This window comes from Hylobates moloch, unplaced genomic scaffold (genome assembly GCF_009828535.3).
Source record: "Hylobates moloch isolate HMO894 unplaced genomic scaffold, HMol_V3 SCAFFOLD_3, whole genome shotgun sequence".
NCBI classification, from domain to species: Eukaryota; Metazoa; Chordata; class Mammalia; order Primates; family Hylobatidae; genus Hylobates; species Hylobates moloch.
The window spans coordinates 6,921,356-6,939,306 of record NW_026652278.1 but is presented as its reverse complement, the minus strand read 5'-3'; the positions used below and the strand labels follow the sequence as shown (position 1 = coordinate 6,939,306).

At 44.2% G+C, this 17,951-nt stretch overlaps 1 protein-coding gene across 7 annotated transcripts in view; it reads right to left on the bottom strand.

Annotated features, from left to right (window-relative positions):
* CUNH10orf90 (chromosome unknown C10orf90 homolog) overlaps positions 1–17,951 on the bottom strand; it is a 260,887-nt gene that overhangs the window by 92,728 nt on the left and 150,208 nt on the right. Inside the window, exons 1-2 of one of the 7 annotated variants that reach the window (XM_058435896.1) lie at positions 4,331–4,420; positions 3,558–3,723 (exon numbers count right to left, since the gene is read on the bottom strand). The exons of 2 other annotated variants lie outside the window; for them this stretch is intronic. In XM_058435896.1, the coding sequence (XP_058291879.1) occupies positions 3,558–3,666 (109 nt within the window). In that variant the 5' untranslated portion in view covers positions 3,667–3,723; positions 4,331–4,420. Of the gene's footprint in view, positions 1–3,158; positions 3,207–3,557; positions 3,833–4,330; positions 4,492–7,689; positions 7,821–17,951 lie in introns of those variants that run through there. 4 more of the 7 variants (XM_058435897.1, XM_058435898.1, XM_058435895.1 and 1 more) reach the window with 4 other exon arrangements.

The following is a 17,951-nucleotide window of genomic DNA, read 5'->3' as shown; positions in this document are numbered from 1 at the left end:
ATTGGGCCCACCTGGAAAATCCAGGCTACACTCCCCATCTCAAGGTTATTAACTAAATCTCATTTGCCAAGTCCCTTTGGCCAAGGCAACATATTTATAAGTTCCAGGGATTAAGACATGAACATCTCTGGGGGTGGAGGGGACATTATTCTGCCCACCACAGACTAGCTGGGGCAATGGAGGTAGAAGTATTGGACGTAATGTAGGGCCTTTAAAATAATGAATATAAAGTCTATATAGCAACATGAGAAAGTGCTTACAATGCTATGTTCATCAAAAGAAGGAAAAAGCCTGTGAACCATATGACTGCAACATTTAAAAAGTGTGTGTAGGAATCTAAAAAAATAGTAAAGTTGTAACTGCATCAAGAAATTGTCCTGGTTAAAGAAACGGGCAGAGGGTGTGCAGGCCCTGAACACAGCAGCATACACACTAAACAGGGCTTTGTCTCTAACTTAACTTCATTGATTCCCATGCCCCTATCTGTGAATTTAGAATACGCAATCGAGACTGTCTGAGTCCTGCCCTTTGCTGGAGAACTGCCCCATACCCCAGCTGTTGGGAGAGTGACTGACAATGGCTCATAGCTTCACTCTGAGAATGACCCTCCACTTTGAAGCACGGCCCAGGATGACTCTTAGGAATACAAAGGTTGGAGGCCAGTCGCGGTGGCTCACGCCTGTAATCCCAGCACTTTGGGAGGTCGAGGCAGGTGGATCATGAGGTCAAGAGATCGAGACCATCCTGGCCAACATGGTGAAACCCCGTCTCTACTAAAAATACAAAAATTAGCTAGGCATGATGGTGTGCACCTGTATTCTCAGCTACTCAGGAGACTGAGGCAGGAGAATCGCTTGAACCCAGGAGGTGCAGGTTATAGTGAGCTGAGATTGTGCCATCACACTCCAGCCTGGCAACACAGTGAGACTCTGTCTCAAAAAAAAAAAAAAAAAAAAAAGAGGAATACAAAGGTTGGGACAACTCTGCCTTTTATGCTCCAGAGCAAAAACCAAAGACCTGACTTCATCTGAGATGACATCCTTGCTTGGCTCTTTCCCATTCCTTATCAGGTTTCCCTCACTCTTCTGTGTTTTTTCCCTGAAGAGCAGCCCAGCCCCACTGCCCTCAATCCCTGCCTCAGGATCTGCCTCTTGGAAACCTGACCCGAGACAGGGTCCTACCCTGCATTGCTGTTCAACAGAAAGGGCTCCCAAAATGTGGCCCCCAGACCAGCAGCATCCACACGATGGGGGCACTTGTTAGAAATTCACATTCTTATGTCTCACGTACTGACCTGCAGACCTAGCAAATGAAGAGTTTTGCAGAGGCTCAGCCCTGTGCTTTAGCAAGCATTCCAGGACATTTGGCATAGCTCAAGTCCAGCAGTGCTTGTTGATCTAAGACAACGTAAGGCATCTTTTACAGATGGTGAGTCTGAAGCCCCAGAAGAGAATAATAATGCTTTGATTCAAAAACCACTCCATGACTTTTAGAAAAACCACACCTAGTCTGTGGGCATGGGAATCTCAATGAGGCTTTTCACCAATGGTTTCAATTCAATTAAACCATCATAGAAAAAAAAAAAACAAAACCCATCATGAGAGCCAGCATGCTTTTATTATGAAAGTAATTAAAAACCAGCTCAATTAACCACCCAAAGTTATTGCTGGTTTATGACTCACTTGTGTTTGCTGCCCAGCACGCCGGCCCTCTGTGCCCAGGGAGTGTGTGTGCTCACTAGTAGGTGCCAAGAGCTCTTCTCTCCTAAGATGACTGGAAAGATTGCACCTGCTGCTGTCTCCATCAGCCTGAACCACACATCCAAAACCATTCCCCGCTTTCAGCCTCTTCCCAGAGACTACAACCCCCATGACTGAACACACTGCAAGGCCCTGAGTCAAGTACTTCCAGAATCCTGGTTTTCTGCCTGGAGGGCGGTGTGTGTTTCAGCAACGGAATCCAACTGAGCAGGAATTTAGGCAGTGCTCAGGGTGTGTGGGGCCCTGAGCTGAGAGATAAAGGTGGGAGAGATGCTCTTTTTTTCCAGCAACTCTAAGAGAAAGTCACGGCTTTGCTATCCCCGGCCTTGATAAGCCATGGACAGAGCCCTTCCAGCAGAGGGAACAAGGAAAAGTTGGTGGGAGGGAGGACACACTTGACATGGCCTTGTCAGATGGGGTTGGGTTTAGACAAAGGTGAACGGAGTAGAGAGGGATGGTGGCATAGCCCAAGCCACAGTCAAAGGGAAAGGCAGAAATGGCTTAAGATAAAGTATGAAAGCAGAAAAATCCAGCCTATTTGGAGAATAGCAAGTAGAATATTGGGTGAAGCATAGAATATGGTTAAAAATTATGTCCAATTGCAATCTGTTGCCCAATACCGCTTGGCTTATCTCTACAAAAGTAGCAGACAAGCACCATCACGAATTGCCTCGTGAATCGATCCACCCAAGAAATGTGCAAATGGCAAATGCCCAGAGGCCTTCAGTCTGTTTAATAATTACACTTACTCTCTCCTACCTGCATCATCAGCGTCAGAGGCAGGGAAGGAGCACTCAGATTCTTACTTCTTGGATGTTTAAATGCCTTCTCTTATTTCTAGTCTTATGGAAGTCAAGGTTTATTCTGAATTTTCACCATCCTTTTCACAATACTCCTGGTTAATATTTTAAAACAGATGTTTCTCAGAGAGAATCACTTTTCAGCTTTAAATTCAGCTAATCATCTCGGTGTGATTTGACGCTATTGACCACCCAGTTTCTCTGGGAAGTCTTCCTTTCTTTGACTTCTGGTCTCCTGTCTTTTTCCTCTTGGCTACTGTGTCTTACTTTCTTTGGGGGGGTTTTCTCCTTGACATTTCTCTGTCCTGCCTTTGTGCCCTCTTCCAAAACCTGAGGGACCAATCCGGCCCAGGAGAGGCCAGATTCCCTCCGTGAGCACCGCCTCAGAGCCAGCTGCCTCCAAGTCACCTCAAACAGCTTTTGCAAAAGGAAACCAAGCCCCTTCATGGTTCTCCATCCCTTCTTCCTCCTGTGTCATCGCCTTGGCCAGTGGTTGAGCAAAAACCAAAGGCCTGACTTCATCTGAGACAATATCCTCCTCACCCTCCCATTGCCCTCACTGGAAATGAGGGCGCCCACTCCGCACCCTCCCCCTCACCTCCAACATCCAACTGAAAGCCAAGGCTGGTTTGCTCCTGAGACAAAGGCTCTGCTCCATTGCGTCAGTTCACCTCCCTGCCCTGCTGGTGTCAGCAAGGTCACAATCAAGCTGGTGACCCCACCAGCCTCATCTCCCAGCCGGTCCTGCCAAACCTTCTTGACATTGCCGGTTTGTGACCGTGAAGGCCACATGGTCCTTCCAACACTCAAATGCAAGGGATTCGTTTCTCCCCAAGAAAAGGTACAAAATTGAAGCACACATGTAGGGGGACCCTGGGAGTTCAAGGAGCCCAGGTTAGAAATCCTTAAACCCAGCCTGCTTCCCAGAGGGGCTGGCTTGATGACCATGAGTGCTGCCCTCTCCTTTTCCCCACTGGGCTAACTCCTAACTCCTCACCTGTGACATGGCTCAAGATCGCTTCTCTCAGAAGGACGTCCCGATCCGCCGCTACCCCACATGACCCCCAAGCTGGATTGGTGCCTGCATTTGTTCCCAGGGCTGCCATGAAAAGTGACTGCAATGGGAGCAGCTGGATACAAAAGGGATTTACTCCTTCCCAGTTCTGGAGGCCAGAAATCCAGGTGTCAGGACCGTGCTCCCTCTGAAGGCCTAGGGGAGGACCCTTCCTTGCCCCTCCCAGTGTCCCGTGGTTGCTGGCATCCTCTGTGTCCCTTGGCTTGGGACAGCCCCTCTCTAATCTCTGCCTCCACCTGCACATGGCCATCTTCCCTGGATGTGCCACCAAAACTCTCTGCTTTATATAGACACCAGTCATTGGATGTAAGCCCCACCCTACTCCAGTGTGACCTCATCTTAACTCCATGACATCTGCCAAGGTCCTTATCCAAATGGCCTTTATCCCAATAAGGTCACATTCACAGGTATCACGGGTTAGGCCTGGAACGTATCTTTTTTGGAACACTATTCGGCCAGCCCACACCAGCGCCCCCAACAGGCGCTACTGTGCATCCTTTTCATGCTGTTGTGTAATGATCTGTTCCTGAGTGTCTCCCCAAGTTGGCCCAGGTCTTTAGAGATACCTGGTTCATCTCCTTTCCCCTGGGGCCTCACACAGTACTGGGCCCAGAAGATACTCAGTGTGGACAGAATGAACAGATTACTTTATATTTTAATAAGGGTTATATCTGTGGGAAAAAATTAGAACATACCTTCTCCAGACAGTTTGAGTGTATTCTACTGAGGTTTCAAAGCCATTTTACTCAGTTTCAAAGGTCTTTGAACGACAAGGATGTATCTGGCTAAATGAAAGAAAAAAATGGCCACAGTTTACCTCTGTAACTAGGCTCAGAATGAGTCAGGCTTCCACCTTCCAGCCTCGGCCAAAGAATCTCAAAGCTCTATGTGATGAAGTCACTGGAATGTTTACAGGGCAACCAGGGGAGGTGGCATACAAGCCCACCTTGTGACATTTCTTGTTAGCAGCAATCATCTCTTTGATGTTTACCTCTGAGGCTTCTTTGATGAGTAAAACAAGTTTGCATGAGAGTTATTTAAAAGTTTTCTTAGTATTAAAATACATCCAGATAACGTCACACTGCTGATTAATCTACTTGTTACCAATTTTTTTTACAAATGGTTTATGTAGAAAATTGAGCAATATAACAGTTTACCATGCAAGCTCTTATAAGACTGATTGGTTTTCAATTTAGTGAAATATCTTTGACACTAAATTATAATGAGCATTGTTTTATAATTTATACCCAACCAAATTTGAGGTAGCTTATAGTTAATAATGCAGTTTAAAAACACTAAAACTGATATTTAAAAAAAGCAAATAATGAGCTGGAGAAGTCATTGAATCAAACTCAAAAGCCTGGGCTAAAGATGGCACCAGCAGCCAGGTGTGGTGGCTCACGCCTGTAATCCCAGCACTTTGGGAGGCCAAGGTGGGTGGATCCCCTAAGGTCAGAAGTTCAAGACCAGCCTGACCAACATGGAGAAACCCCATCTCTACTAAAAGTACAAAATTAGCCAGACATGATGGCGCATGCCTGTAATCCCAGCTACTTGGGAGGCTGAGACAGGACAATTGCTTGAACCTGGGAGGCAGAGGTTGTGGTGAGCTGAGATAGCGCCATTGTATTCCAGCCTGGGCAACAAGAGTGAAACTCCATTTCAAAAACAAACAAACAAAAAAAGAGATGGCACCAGCACAGATGAATCACAACTGCAGGGTGAGTTCCCCACTGCTGAAGCAAAAGGGGAAATGTGAGAAATTTTATAACTTATTGCCTTTCCAATGAAATACACCATTTTATAAGGAGAGTCGTTTTATCTCCTGGGATGAAGCCTGGGTCATTATATAAATGTACAGTGGCTTTGTAAGCAGTTTCACAAACACAAGACAAATATAAATTTCACTGGATAATTCCAAGCCCCTTGCATCTGTTCAGTGTCTCCGTCACGTCATAATGGCTAAAACGCATTGCACGTTTATCGTGAGCCACACACCTGCTAAATGCTGGACAGGTGTCATCTCCTTTAATGGAAGAAATGACCTTGTGGGGAGGGCACCATGACTACTCATTTTACAGATGAGGAAGTTGAGCTCCATTTATGTCTCTTACCAGGTGTCACCCCTACAGTAAGACTAAAGCTCTGAGTTTGCAATACGAATAATCACTGTACATGATTAGGTGAAGGTAAAAGTAGAACACCTTGAGTTTTGAGGCCTGGTCCAGGTTGATGCTTGGTGCCATCACATTTTAACGCTGTCTAACCTTGGATGAGCCACATAACCTCCTGGCCTCTGTTTGTTCCTCTGTAAGAGAGAGGCTGGCATAGGCTTTGTTGGGCTGGGAATTATTAAATGAAGCAAATAAAGGTTTTCATGGGCTCAGCACAGTGCTGTCATGGAACAGGCCCTCAAAAAAACAATGTGTTATTAGCCACAGTTTTACACATAATTTTCATCTCTCTCAGAAAATTATGGTTTATAATAAAGACATTTTGAAAGCCTATTCTACTGAATTTTGTGGTCACTTGGGCTCTAGCTGAATCTGAGACCCCTGGAGTGTGAGGCACAGTCTTCTGGCCCTTGGCGGCCAGGGTGGGGTGTTCCAGCTTTGCTTTCCCTGTGGCTGGAGTGTGGGTCTCTCCTGGTGATAGAGCAGGGGCACCAGCCTCAAGGATGATGACAACAGCCAAATACAATAATGCACGTGAAAGCACCCCACTCATGGGTACCGCATTGATGTGATCATGCCACTATCTCAGTGCAGCAAACATTTACAGAGAAGATAGCACGTTTGAGGGCCTGAGTTGGGTGCTGAGATAGCAAAGATGCAGACAACACAGGAATCCCTGTCTCAGAAGAACTCACAGTCTAATGAGGAGATGACACACATAAAGAGGTATTTTTTCCGTGCATTGTGGATCTGACCATTTTCTTTTCTCTCACAAGTTGTCTCATTTTTTGAAACCCGTGATAAAATACACATAAAATGTACCATGTTCATCATTTCTAAGTGTGCAGTGGTATTAAATACTTTCCTAACATGCATGCAAGCATCACCATCATCCATCTCTAGAACTGTTTAACCTGCAAAACGGAAACTCTCTCCCCATTAAACACCCCTTCCCACCTTCCCCCAGCCCCTAACAACCACCGTTCTACTGTCTGTTCCTACAAATTTGCCTACTCTAGGAACCTCATACAAATGGAATCATACAGTATTTGCCTTTGTGTGGCTTATTTCACTTAACATGTCTTCAAGGTTCAACCGTGTTGTAGCGTGTGTCCGAATTTCCTTCCTTTTTAAGGATAAATGATATGCTATTGAATGTACATACTATAATATCCACATCCATACATCCATCAGTGGACACTAGTCACTGCTTAGCTATTGCAAATAATGCTGCAATGAACATGATTGTACAAACATGTATCCAAGTCCCTGATTTCAATTCCTTCTTAAGAATTGTCTTTTGCATTTCATTCTATGGTTCTTGATCTTATTATACGATATTTTCTCAGCACAAACTAGTTCTTGTTTTGAGAGGTGGGTAGGGGTGGCAAGGAGATAGATCTATGGATAGATAATTTTGGTAGTAATCTTAAAACCATCTTTAAAAACATTCCTTCCTCCCTTCATGACCACTTGCACAGAGGGAGGAGGATATAAGAATGAGGGTCTTGTTTTCAGACCTTGATGGACATAAGCAGTTAGACACAGGTGGTCTCTGTTGTGCAACCCAAACACCTTCAATGTGGACATCAATATGACAGGAAGAGGAGGCACTCTCTTCTCAGAAAGATTCCAGAGCTGGGAGGCAGCCCAGGTCAGGCAGAACTGAGGCCTGGGTAGCGAGGACAGGAATCCTGCCAGGAAAACTAGGAAATTAGGAGCCTCACCTAAGCAGAGAATCAGGGCTTAGACAGCAAGAAGGTGCACTGGGAGAAGTTGAAAGATGACAAGTTCATCCCCATTTTGGGAGCCTTAGTAGGACACAGCATGATATGCTGGGAAGAGTCCAGACAGCAAGGACACTAGGCTCCAGATCCCACCTGGCCACTCAGCCATGTCAGCTCCTCCTCTGGGCTCATCTTCCTCATCTGCAAGGCAAGGAGTGCACGCACTCGTATGCCCTCTAGGGTGTCATCTAGCTCTGCCATGAGGGCTTGTCCTACAAGAGCTGGGGGCCATCGAGGGAGGGTGCATGTGAGAGGGAGGCAGTCTACACTTTAGCTTGCTTCTCCCATTAAGTGGAAAACGCCCTCATTTCCGTCACTATGTATTCCCTCCTTTGTCAAGGTCACTGAACAAGAATCATTATTACATAGTATTGAAAGTCATAGTGTGGTTTGATTTCAGAGGGGACCATTTCTGCCCTTGCAGGTGGGTGGCAGAAAATTGGGATGCTTCTGTGGACAACAGTGGCCAGAAAGAGACGCCACCCCCAACTGCCACCCCAGCTTCCCCCTAAGGGAGATCCATGCTGCAACAGGGTCCCAATTACCAGACTCATTAGTCAGGCAACTTTCTGTAGGATGAGCATGGATGAATTATTTGCTTTTAGTTCAGGACTGGTGAACGAGCAACCCACCAGGAAGAAAAATGGAACATCTTTGAAACTTCCTGCAAAAGAGGACCTGGAGGCACATTTGGCCCACTGCAAAGCCACACACGTCGGTGAGACCAAAGAACTTGTCACCTCGGGTTCTTTCATTAACAGACAGATTCATTATGTAAACAAGACACAAAAATATTTTCATAAGATGTCAGGATGGATTTCCTCTCCTTCCCCAGCAGCGACGTGACTCTTGTTTGTGGGACTGTGGGGCTTCTTGTCCTCTCATCTGTTCAGCTGAATTGGTCAGAGCAGAATGTCTGGAGCCTGGAGCTGGAGCCCGCAGAGATGATTACAGGCTCCGCCGTGAGCTGGACAAATGAGGTTGGGGCAGCATGTGAAAGCCCAAGTTGTAAATCTCTCATTATAAGAGCCATTAGCCACACGCTGCACATCGGGGGTCTGGAGAGCCACTGAAACTGGACATGGTCCGAGAGCGCAGCATCAAAGGAAAAACCCAGGCTCAAGATGCTCACACCACTGACATTATCCTGTGTCCCCACTTAGAAAACCAAAGTGGCCTCTCTACAGAACTCTCCAACGGCTTATCAGCAACGCCAGACAATTAGAACAAGGTTGTTCTACTCCCTGCTGTGGGTTTGGTTTCGAGTTCTTTGGCTCTTTGTTTTTGCTGTTGTTGTTGTTTAATGGAGCAAGCAGCCCTGCACCCCCTGTCCTCTGTTATTCCTTGCTGTATAGCAGACCTTCAATTTAGGCAAGAGCAGGGAAACTGTCCTTTTAAATGGGTAGGCACATAAGAAACAAAAGCTGCCTAAATAGCTTGTCCACACCTGCCACAACACACACACACACACACACACACACACACACACACACACACACACACACACACACACACACACACACACACACACACACACACACACACACACAGAAGCAGCAGAGGCAAAGAGGAGCAGGGCTCTCCAGAGAGGCCCCAGCTAGGAAGTTGCAGAGTCAGGCTCCCCCAGTCAAGTCTAAGAGAGGCCCCCATGTCTCTGACTTTTAGTCCCATTCTCTTCTAAACACAGCCCTTCCTGACGGCCTGAGATGATCTCTCCTCTCTCTGCAATTGACTTTTTTTTTTTTTTTTTTTTTGAGACACAGTCTCATTCTGTCGCTCGGGCTGGAGTGCAGTGGTGTGATCTTGGCTCACTGCAAGCTCTGCCTCCCAGGCTCACGCCATTCTCTTGCCTCAGCCTCCCAAGTAGCTAGGACTACAGGTACCCACCACCACACCCGGCTAATTTTTTATATTTTTAGTAGAGATGGGTTTCACCATGTTAGTCAGGATGGCCTCGATCTCCTGACCTTGTGATCCGCCCACCTCAGCCTCCCAAAGTGCTGGGATTACAGGCGTGAGCCACCGTACCTGGCCAACTAATTTTCTTAATAACAGCCTTATCGAGATATAATTTACATACCATACAGTTTACCCTTTTAAAGTGCACAGTTCAGTGGTTTTTGTATATTCACCAAGTTGTGCAACCATCACCAAATTCCAGAACATTTTCATCATCCCCAAAAGAAGTCCCATACCTGTTAGTAGCACTCCTCATGATCCCTTCACCTCAGCCCCTGGCAACCACTCATCTACTGTCTCTCTCGGGATTTATCCATTCTGGACATATCGTATAAATTGAATCATATAATATGTGGCCTTTTGTTTCTGGCTTCTTCTGCTTATCATAATGCTTTCAAGGTTCATCTATGCTGTAACATGTATCAGGACATCCTTGCTTCTTAAGGCTGAATAATATTCCAGGGCATAGGTAGACCACGTATGTTCCATCTCTTCAACAGCTGATGGACATTTGAGTTGTTCCCCCTTTGGGGTAATAATACTACTACTGCGAAAATTCATGCACAAGTTTTTGAGTGATATATGTGTTCTATTCTTATATATACCTAGGAGTGGAATTGCTGGGTCGTATGATCATACCACACTTAAATTTGAGGAATTGCCAAACTGTTTCCCAAAGTGTACCATTTTGCATTCCCAATAGCAATGTATGAGGGTTTCATTTATCCCCAGCCTTCTTCACGGTTGTTATTGTCGTCTTTTGGATTATAGTCATTCTAGTGGGTGTGAAGTGGTATCTCATTGTAGTTTTGATTTGCATTTCCCTAATGGCTAATGATGTGGAACATCTTTTCATGTGCTTATTGGCCATTTGCATTTCTTCTTTGGAAAAATGTCTATCCAGATCCTTTGCTCATTTTATAACTGGGTTGTTTGTCTTTTCTTAGGATTTCTGGGGAAAAGGTGCTTAATGATGCCTCCCTACCCCTGCCAATGAGTGAAAGAAGCAGTGACAATTCTCAGACTCCATAAGGCAGCATCTTGTATCTATGTACCTTCAATGGCAGAGACATTTCTGTCATTTCTGATGTGGTGGCTAGGAGAATGTTCTTTGGTGTCCCACAGACATGAGTTTGAATCTAGCTTGGTCACTTATAAAATCTGTGACTTAGACAAGTCACCTAACTTCTCTAGACCTCAGCTTCCCCATCTGCAAAACAGGGATTGTGATGTCTATTTCATCAGATTATTATGAGAGCTAAGAAAGAAGACACATAGAAAGCCCTTAGCATGCTGCCTGGCATGTAGGAAGCACCTAATACAACTTATTTTTTATTTATCCAGCAAATATTTATATAGCATTGACCACGGGCCAGGCATTGGTCTAGGCATCAAAGTCACGGCAATGAGCAAAACAGCCAGAAAAGTCTCTGCCCTCGTGGAGCTTATGTGCAGTTAACTTTCTTTAAAAAGCTAATGATGCTAGTTAGAATTATAATTTAACATTTTTACTCTTGATTGCAAAATAAGTATGAGCTCATCAGAAACCAGAAACCAGGAAGACAAGATAAAGGAAGTTTCACTAATGAACTTGAACTTCAGAGAAAGACCAAGCATTAGCTTCAGTAATTACAGCTCTCCTGCCAGGTCCCAGTGTGGCCTTTCCTTCATCTCTGCTTGTAGAGAGAGACGGGGAAGGAGAGGTGCCTGAGAAGCCATAGGCTGCGGGTCAACCAGGTCTCAGGAACAGGAAAAAAAAGGAGCAAACACCAGATTTAGCATTTCCAGATATCTAGACAAAGAGAGAGATAATACTTACCAATAAATACACTTACTAATCTTGGGGAGTTTTAGAAGCATAAAAATAATTTTTTAAGTATAAAAAAAATGAGAAGTGTGTGTGGGAAGAAAGAGCAAGGAATGAACCTCTTGATGCTTGAAAAACAGGTCCAACAGGGCTGGGTGGGGCTGAACATGAGACTGATTTACAGGGAAACTGCCAGCCTAGGCTAAAGAACACTTCTGAAGCGTGGTGGCGAAACTCATTTGAGTAAATGAAGTCCTGAGATCATGAGAAACACTGTTCTATTTAGAGGTCAGCAATTCTGCAGTGGCAACACCCAGCCCAACCGTGCTCAAGGCCAGCTCCACCACGGCCCAGCACTGGGAGCCGAGCGAGTCACTGACCTCCTCTTGGTTTCCTCATCTGCGAAATGGGCTCAATAACCCTGATCCCATCTGCACCTGAGGCTGGACTCTCAGGTCCTTCTTAGAGGACATTCCTGCAGCCTGCAATGCTGCTTCTCAGCTCACTGTGGGGTTCTCTGTGCACCAGACAACAGCAGCCCCTTTGTGTGTGTGAGCGGGAGAGGATAAGTCAAACCGAGGTAGACAGCAGTTATCAATAAGACTGCCATTTGGAGAAAGGTAGATCTACAAAGGCAGATGTAGCCAGGGATCTGCCCTATCAGATATCAAAACTTATTATAAAGGTGAGAAGAAAGGTAGGTCATTGCTACAGAAATAAACAAAAACAGGCTAGTGGAAAAGAATAAGGAACCCAAAAAGAGACCCTCACATATATGGAAATGTGAAAAATAATGAGGTGAGACTATCTGTCAGTGGATATGCACAATAAACACAACATTTTACAAACTACAATAAATTATGCTGGGACAATTAGCTACCATTACTTTAAAAACCAAAATTAGACACCTTTTCCTTACATACCTACAAATCAACTCCAGATAATCTAAAAACTTAAATGCAAAAGGTAAAACTTTAAAACATTCTTTAAAGATAAAATAGTTAATATTTTCATGATCCTGAATAGGAAAAGATATCTTTAGAATATTCCCAAAGACAAACACTATTAAATAAAAGTTTGATAATTTCAATTATTTTTAATGTAATAATTTCTGATCATCAAAAGATTCCATAAAGAGAGGAGGTGAGCCACAATTTGGAAAAAGATATTTGTAACCCATATAACAGACAAAGGGTTATTATGGTTATTTAAAACTAATTTAAAAAACTCCTGTAAATTAGTTTGAGAAAGATCAGCAACCCCATGGAAAAAGAGACAAAGACGAAATAAGCATTTCTCAATAGAATCATATTTTTCCCTAAGCAACTGAAAAGATATTCAACCTCATTAGTAAAGAGAGAAAGGCAAAATAAAATGACAGTAAGAGACCATTTCGCATCTACCCAGATTGGCCAAAAATCAGTGATATTAAATATTGGCGAGGACGTCAGACAACAAGAGTTCCCATGCATGATCAGCGAGCAACAACTAATATGATCACTATGAAGAGTAACCTGGTCAACAGAAAGATGAAAGTACCTAACATCTAGCAATTCTGCTCTTATTTACAATATTTCATCAAAATCTAACACTTCATTGATTATAAGATGTGCCATTTAAAAATGTATCATCAAGGAATAAAAAGCTGCTAATTATACTCCAAGATGTCATTAATTTTAATACATATTCTGGTTTCAGAGATATTAAAATGTAAAAAAATGCATCTTAAACTCAATGAAATCTAGTATGTACATTAAAAAACCTCTTGTACATTTGCACTGGGATATATAAGACTGTTTATTGCATCAGTTTTTAATGGTGTCAAAAAAAGCCCCTGAAAACAACAAAAATGTTCTTTGACAAGAGAATTTATAAATAAATTGTGAAATATTCAACTATCTAGCAGTGAAAATGAATAAACTGTAGGTATGCACATTAACATGGATGAGAAAAAGCAAACCAAAATAAGAATGGAAACAGAAAATAATCAATCAATAAAACAAAAAAGAAATGATATAAAAACTTAACAAAGTTAAAAGGCAGTTCTTAAAAAAAAAATCAGTCAAGAAAAAATTTAAAACACACAGAAATTTCTATTGTCAGCAATAAGAGAGACGTCACTGCAGAGACTACAGACATGAAAAGGATAATAAGAGAACATTATGAATAACTTTCATGTGAATAAATTCAACTTAGAAAAAAATATACAAATCGCTTGAAAAAAAATACCTTACCAAAATGTTACAATATGAAACAGAAAGTATTAGGACCCCTATATCTATTAGAGAATTGACCCATTATCAAAAATCTTCCCATAAAGAACATGCCAGATCCAGGTAGCCTCACTGGAGACAAGAAAACAAAAGGGATAGAATGAGAAGGAAGAAACCAAACCAAGCCCAGGCAGCATGCAGGCACATGCGGGAAAGAAGAATTCTATCAAACGTTTCAGGAAGAAAACATGCCAACCCTACAAAACATAAGAAAATAGAGGAGGCTAGCAAAAGCCTAACTGCAAAAGCTGATAAAGAGAAAAAAAAAAAAAAAAAAACAAAAACAAAAGCAAAAGAGAGAGGGGGTGAGAAAGAAAGAATGAAAATTACAGACCAGGCCAGGTGCGGTGGCTCACGCCTGTAATCCCAGCACTTTGGAAGGCTGAGGCAGGTGGATCACTTGAGGCCAGGAGTTCAAGACCAGCCTGGCCAACATGGTGAAACCCTGTCTCTACTAAAAATACAAAAATTAGCTGGGTGTGGTGGCAGGTGCCTGTAATCCCAGCTACTCAGGAGGCTGAGGCAGGAGAATTGCTTGAACCTGGGAGGCGGAGGTTGCAGTGAGCTGAGATCACATCACTGCACTCCAGCCTGGGCAAAAGAGCAAAACTCCATCTGAAAAAAAAAAGAAAGAAAAAAGAAAATTACAGATCAAAGATCTCTCATGAACATAGACCAACAGCTCTCAGCTGGGGTTGATATTACTGCCCAGGGGACATTTGGCAATGTCTGAAGACATTTTTGGTTGTCACCCTTTGTGGGAGAATGCAACTGGCACTGGCGGGTAGACGCTAAAGCAATCAGGGGTGCTGCAAAACCCATGAGGATGCACGGGACAGTCACATGACAAACGATTGTTAGGCTCAAAGTGTCAACAGATCTAAGGATGAGAAACCCTGACATAGACACAAAAAGCCTTAACAAATGATCAGAAATAAAATCAAACAATGTATAAACAAGATATATTTATCCCAACCAAGTAGAGTTTATCCCAGGAATGCTGCTGGAACAAACTGGATATTCCACTGAAGAATAATATACCTCAACTCTTACCTCAAATGCTTCACAAAAATTAACTTGAAAAAAATCACGGACCTACTCTAACATTAAAACTATAAGGCTTTTAGAAGAAAATAGAGCAGGATATTTTTGTAAACTAGCAGGAGGCAAAGTTTTCTTGCACCCAGAAAGTAACAACTATAAAAGAAAAAGAAGGTAAATTAGACTGCATTAAAGTTTAAAACTTTGATTCATAAGGAGAAACTGTTAAGAAAATAAAAAGGGAAGCCACAGACTGCGATAAAATATTTGCAAACCATATTTCTGACAAAGGACAGATATCCAGGATATACAATGAACTCCTACAATTTAATAATAAAAAGACAACCAACCCAATATAAAATGGAGTTACCTAATATTTAGCTACCCTCACTGGGTTGGAAATCACACACATTTGGCTAGTTTCTGGGTAGCTGTGTGTAACATATAAACTTAGGCAGTTACCCTGAATATCCAGTGCAACGAAGCCCCCGGTCATATACAACTTCGCTCTGGAGTTAGGATGGACTTCCTCCACCTTTTCCAGATATGCCTCCAGCCTGCCAGGGCTAAGTCTGGTTTTCTTCCATCTCATTGCATCTCAGCCTGCCATGTCCCTAACTTGACCTATGGCTCTACCTGGATGGTGGGTAACTTTATGATGATCCTCTTGGGTGGTCTCAAATGCTCAGTGTGTAAACTGCCTCCTCATTGTAAATGTGACCTTCTAAGAGGCCACAGAGGCTGGGGTCCAAGGCCCTGATTCCAGTGGCTGGCATCACAACTGCATCTTTCTCCCATTCCCTATCCTGTTTCTTGGTCCCAGAAACCTCAGAGAAGACAGCTCCCTCATGGTCTCTGAGCTTTGGCCAGTGGGTTTTACGGAGCTTGATCAAAGTGGCATCACTCTCAAATGAACCCCTGATAAGTAAGGTTTGGACTCATATAAATAGCGAGCACATGGCCGGGCACGGTGGCTCACGCCTGTAATCCCAGCATTTTGGGAGGCCGAGGTGGGCGGATCACGAGGTGAGGAGATCGAGACCACCCTGGCTAACACGGTGAAACCCCGTCTCTACTAAATATACAAAGAATTAGCCGGGCGTGGTGGCGGGCGCCTGTAGTCCCAGCTACTCGGAGAGGCTGAGGCAGGAGAATGGCGTGAACCCGGGAGGCGGAGCTTGCAGTGAGCCGAGATCGCGCCACTGCACTCCAGCCTGGGCGACAGAGCGAGACTCCGTCTCAAAAAAAAAAAAAAAAAGAGTGAGCACAAAACAAGTGTTTTCAAAAATCTAAAATAAAATAAAAGCTTGCTACTGTATTATTATTATTTTTATTTTTGAGACGGAGTCTCGCTCTGTCGCCCAGGCTGGAGTGCAGTGGCGCGATCTCAGCTCACTGCAAGCTCCACCTCCCGGGTTCACCCCATTCTCCTGCCTCAGCCTCCGGAGTAGCTGGGACTACACGCGCCTGCCACCAAGCCCGGCTAATTTTTTTGTATTTTTAGTAGAGATGGGGTTTCACCATGTTAGCCAGGATGTTCCCGATCTCCTGACCTCGTGATCCGCCTGCCTCGGCTTCCCTAAGTGCTGGGATTACAGGCGTGAGCCACCACGCCCGGCCTGCTATTGTATTATTAAGCCTCACATCAACCCAGTGGGACTTTCGACAGTATACTTGTGGGCTTCTCTCTTGGCTTCATAGATAATATGCTTCTGCTTAAATCTCTTCCCAGCCATGTCATATATATTTTAGCCCTGAAAAATTAAGATCAAGGTGATAGCATTCCTAAGTTCCTTGAACACAGAAGTGAGACCAGTCCGTTTAAACTAAAGGAAATCTGTCTTATCATTTAAAAACCAGCTCAAATTGTTTCAGAACTTTTTGTCCCTGGACAAAACAAACCAGTCCTGTTTCCAGGGCACATTGTATTGTAGCAATTGTGTGATTGGGTGGTCATTCCCCTGGAGGGACTGTAGCCCTCTTGGGGGACAGAAGCCCCCATCTTTGAGTCCTCATTGCCTAATTCTGGACATGGGGAGATAACAAGGAGATATGAGCTCAGACAGTAAAGGACCCGAGGCCAGGTATGACTTCAGTCAAGTTAACCCCTCAGAGCCTGTGTCCTGTCTGCGAAATGAGAATACACGTCACACTCACTTTAGGGAATTGTTTAAGGCATGAAAAGCTCTTAGCACAAGTGCCTGGCACATTGCAGAAGCTAACAAGTGGCAGCTGCCAATAGGTATGAGAGCTAATTAAATGTTTGCTGAACTGGGCTGAATTACAAATGCTGGATCTTCGGAAGTGGACCCAATCCAGAGTGTTTGGGTGGCACCTTGCCATTGAGACTAGGAACCCCGTGCGAGCTGGGGCCACATTAGACCAAAGTCTCCAAAATTGCTGTACACATAAAGAAGGGGGAGAAGGAGATGTGAGGATCCATTATGAGGAGGAATCTGCTCTTCCCTGTCCTCCTATCCTCCCTTGGAACTGCCAGCCGTTCAGGCTGAGGATTTCATCTTGCCCCAACGAGATCAGCTTTCCTTGAGAACCCCCTGCATTGCACAGCCAGGGTGCAGAACCCACCTCCAACGATGACACTGCAGAGCTTACCTGCTTGTGCCAAACTCAGGTTTCTTGGCTGCTTGTACCCTGTGCTTCCAATGTGGGCCTCAGAACTCATATGCTCTGTGTCCAAACGACTTCTCTGACTTTGCCACTTAAGAATTTCTGGTCATCTCTTCTCTGCCATTTCAGTTTCTCTGGTGTCAATGCCTGCCATTTTTCACGGTGCCTCTGCTCTTAGAGTTGTAAGTGGATATCTTTCTCTCCAATTCTCTTAGTCCTTAGGATCTGTCTGAAAGATATTTTTCCCGAAAGAGGCTTCTGCAGTGTTTGGGTGACCTGCTCTCTCCTTTTATGGGAGTATCATTGGTGTCATTGAGCAAGATCCAAAAAGCACATCCACCACTTCCATGGTGTCTACAGAAAAAGTTCTCCCACATCCTTCTTCCACTTCCAAAGGAAGAAAAGATGATATCACCATTGGGTCTGTGCCACCTTCGTTTTTCTACTCAGTATGTCAGAATTCTAGAAGTGGACTCTGGGTCTGTGTGTTTCTTCTGCTTTCCCTACACCCTCAGCAAATTGAAGAAACGGGGAGCAAGTGGTGGCTTTGGAATCTCTCTCTTCCGCATAGTGGGAAGATGGCGCTGCCTTTCAACAGACCTGCAAGCTCTGCACTCGCATTTGTTTCCCGTGGTGGCCTCCATGGA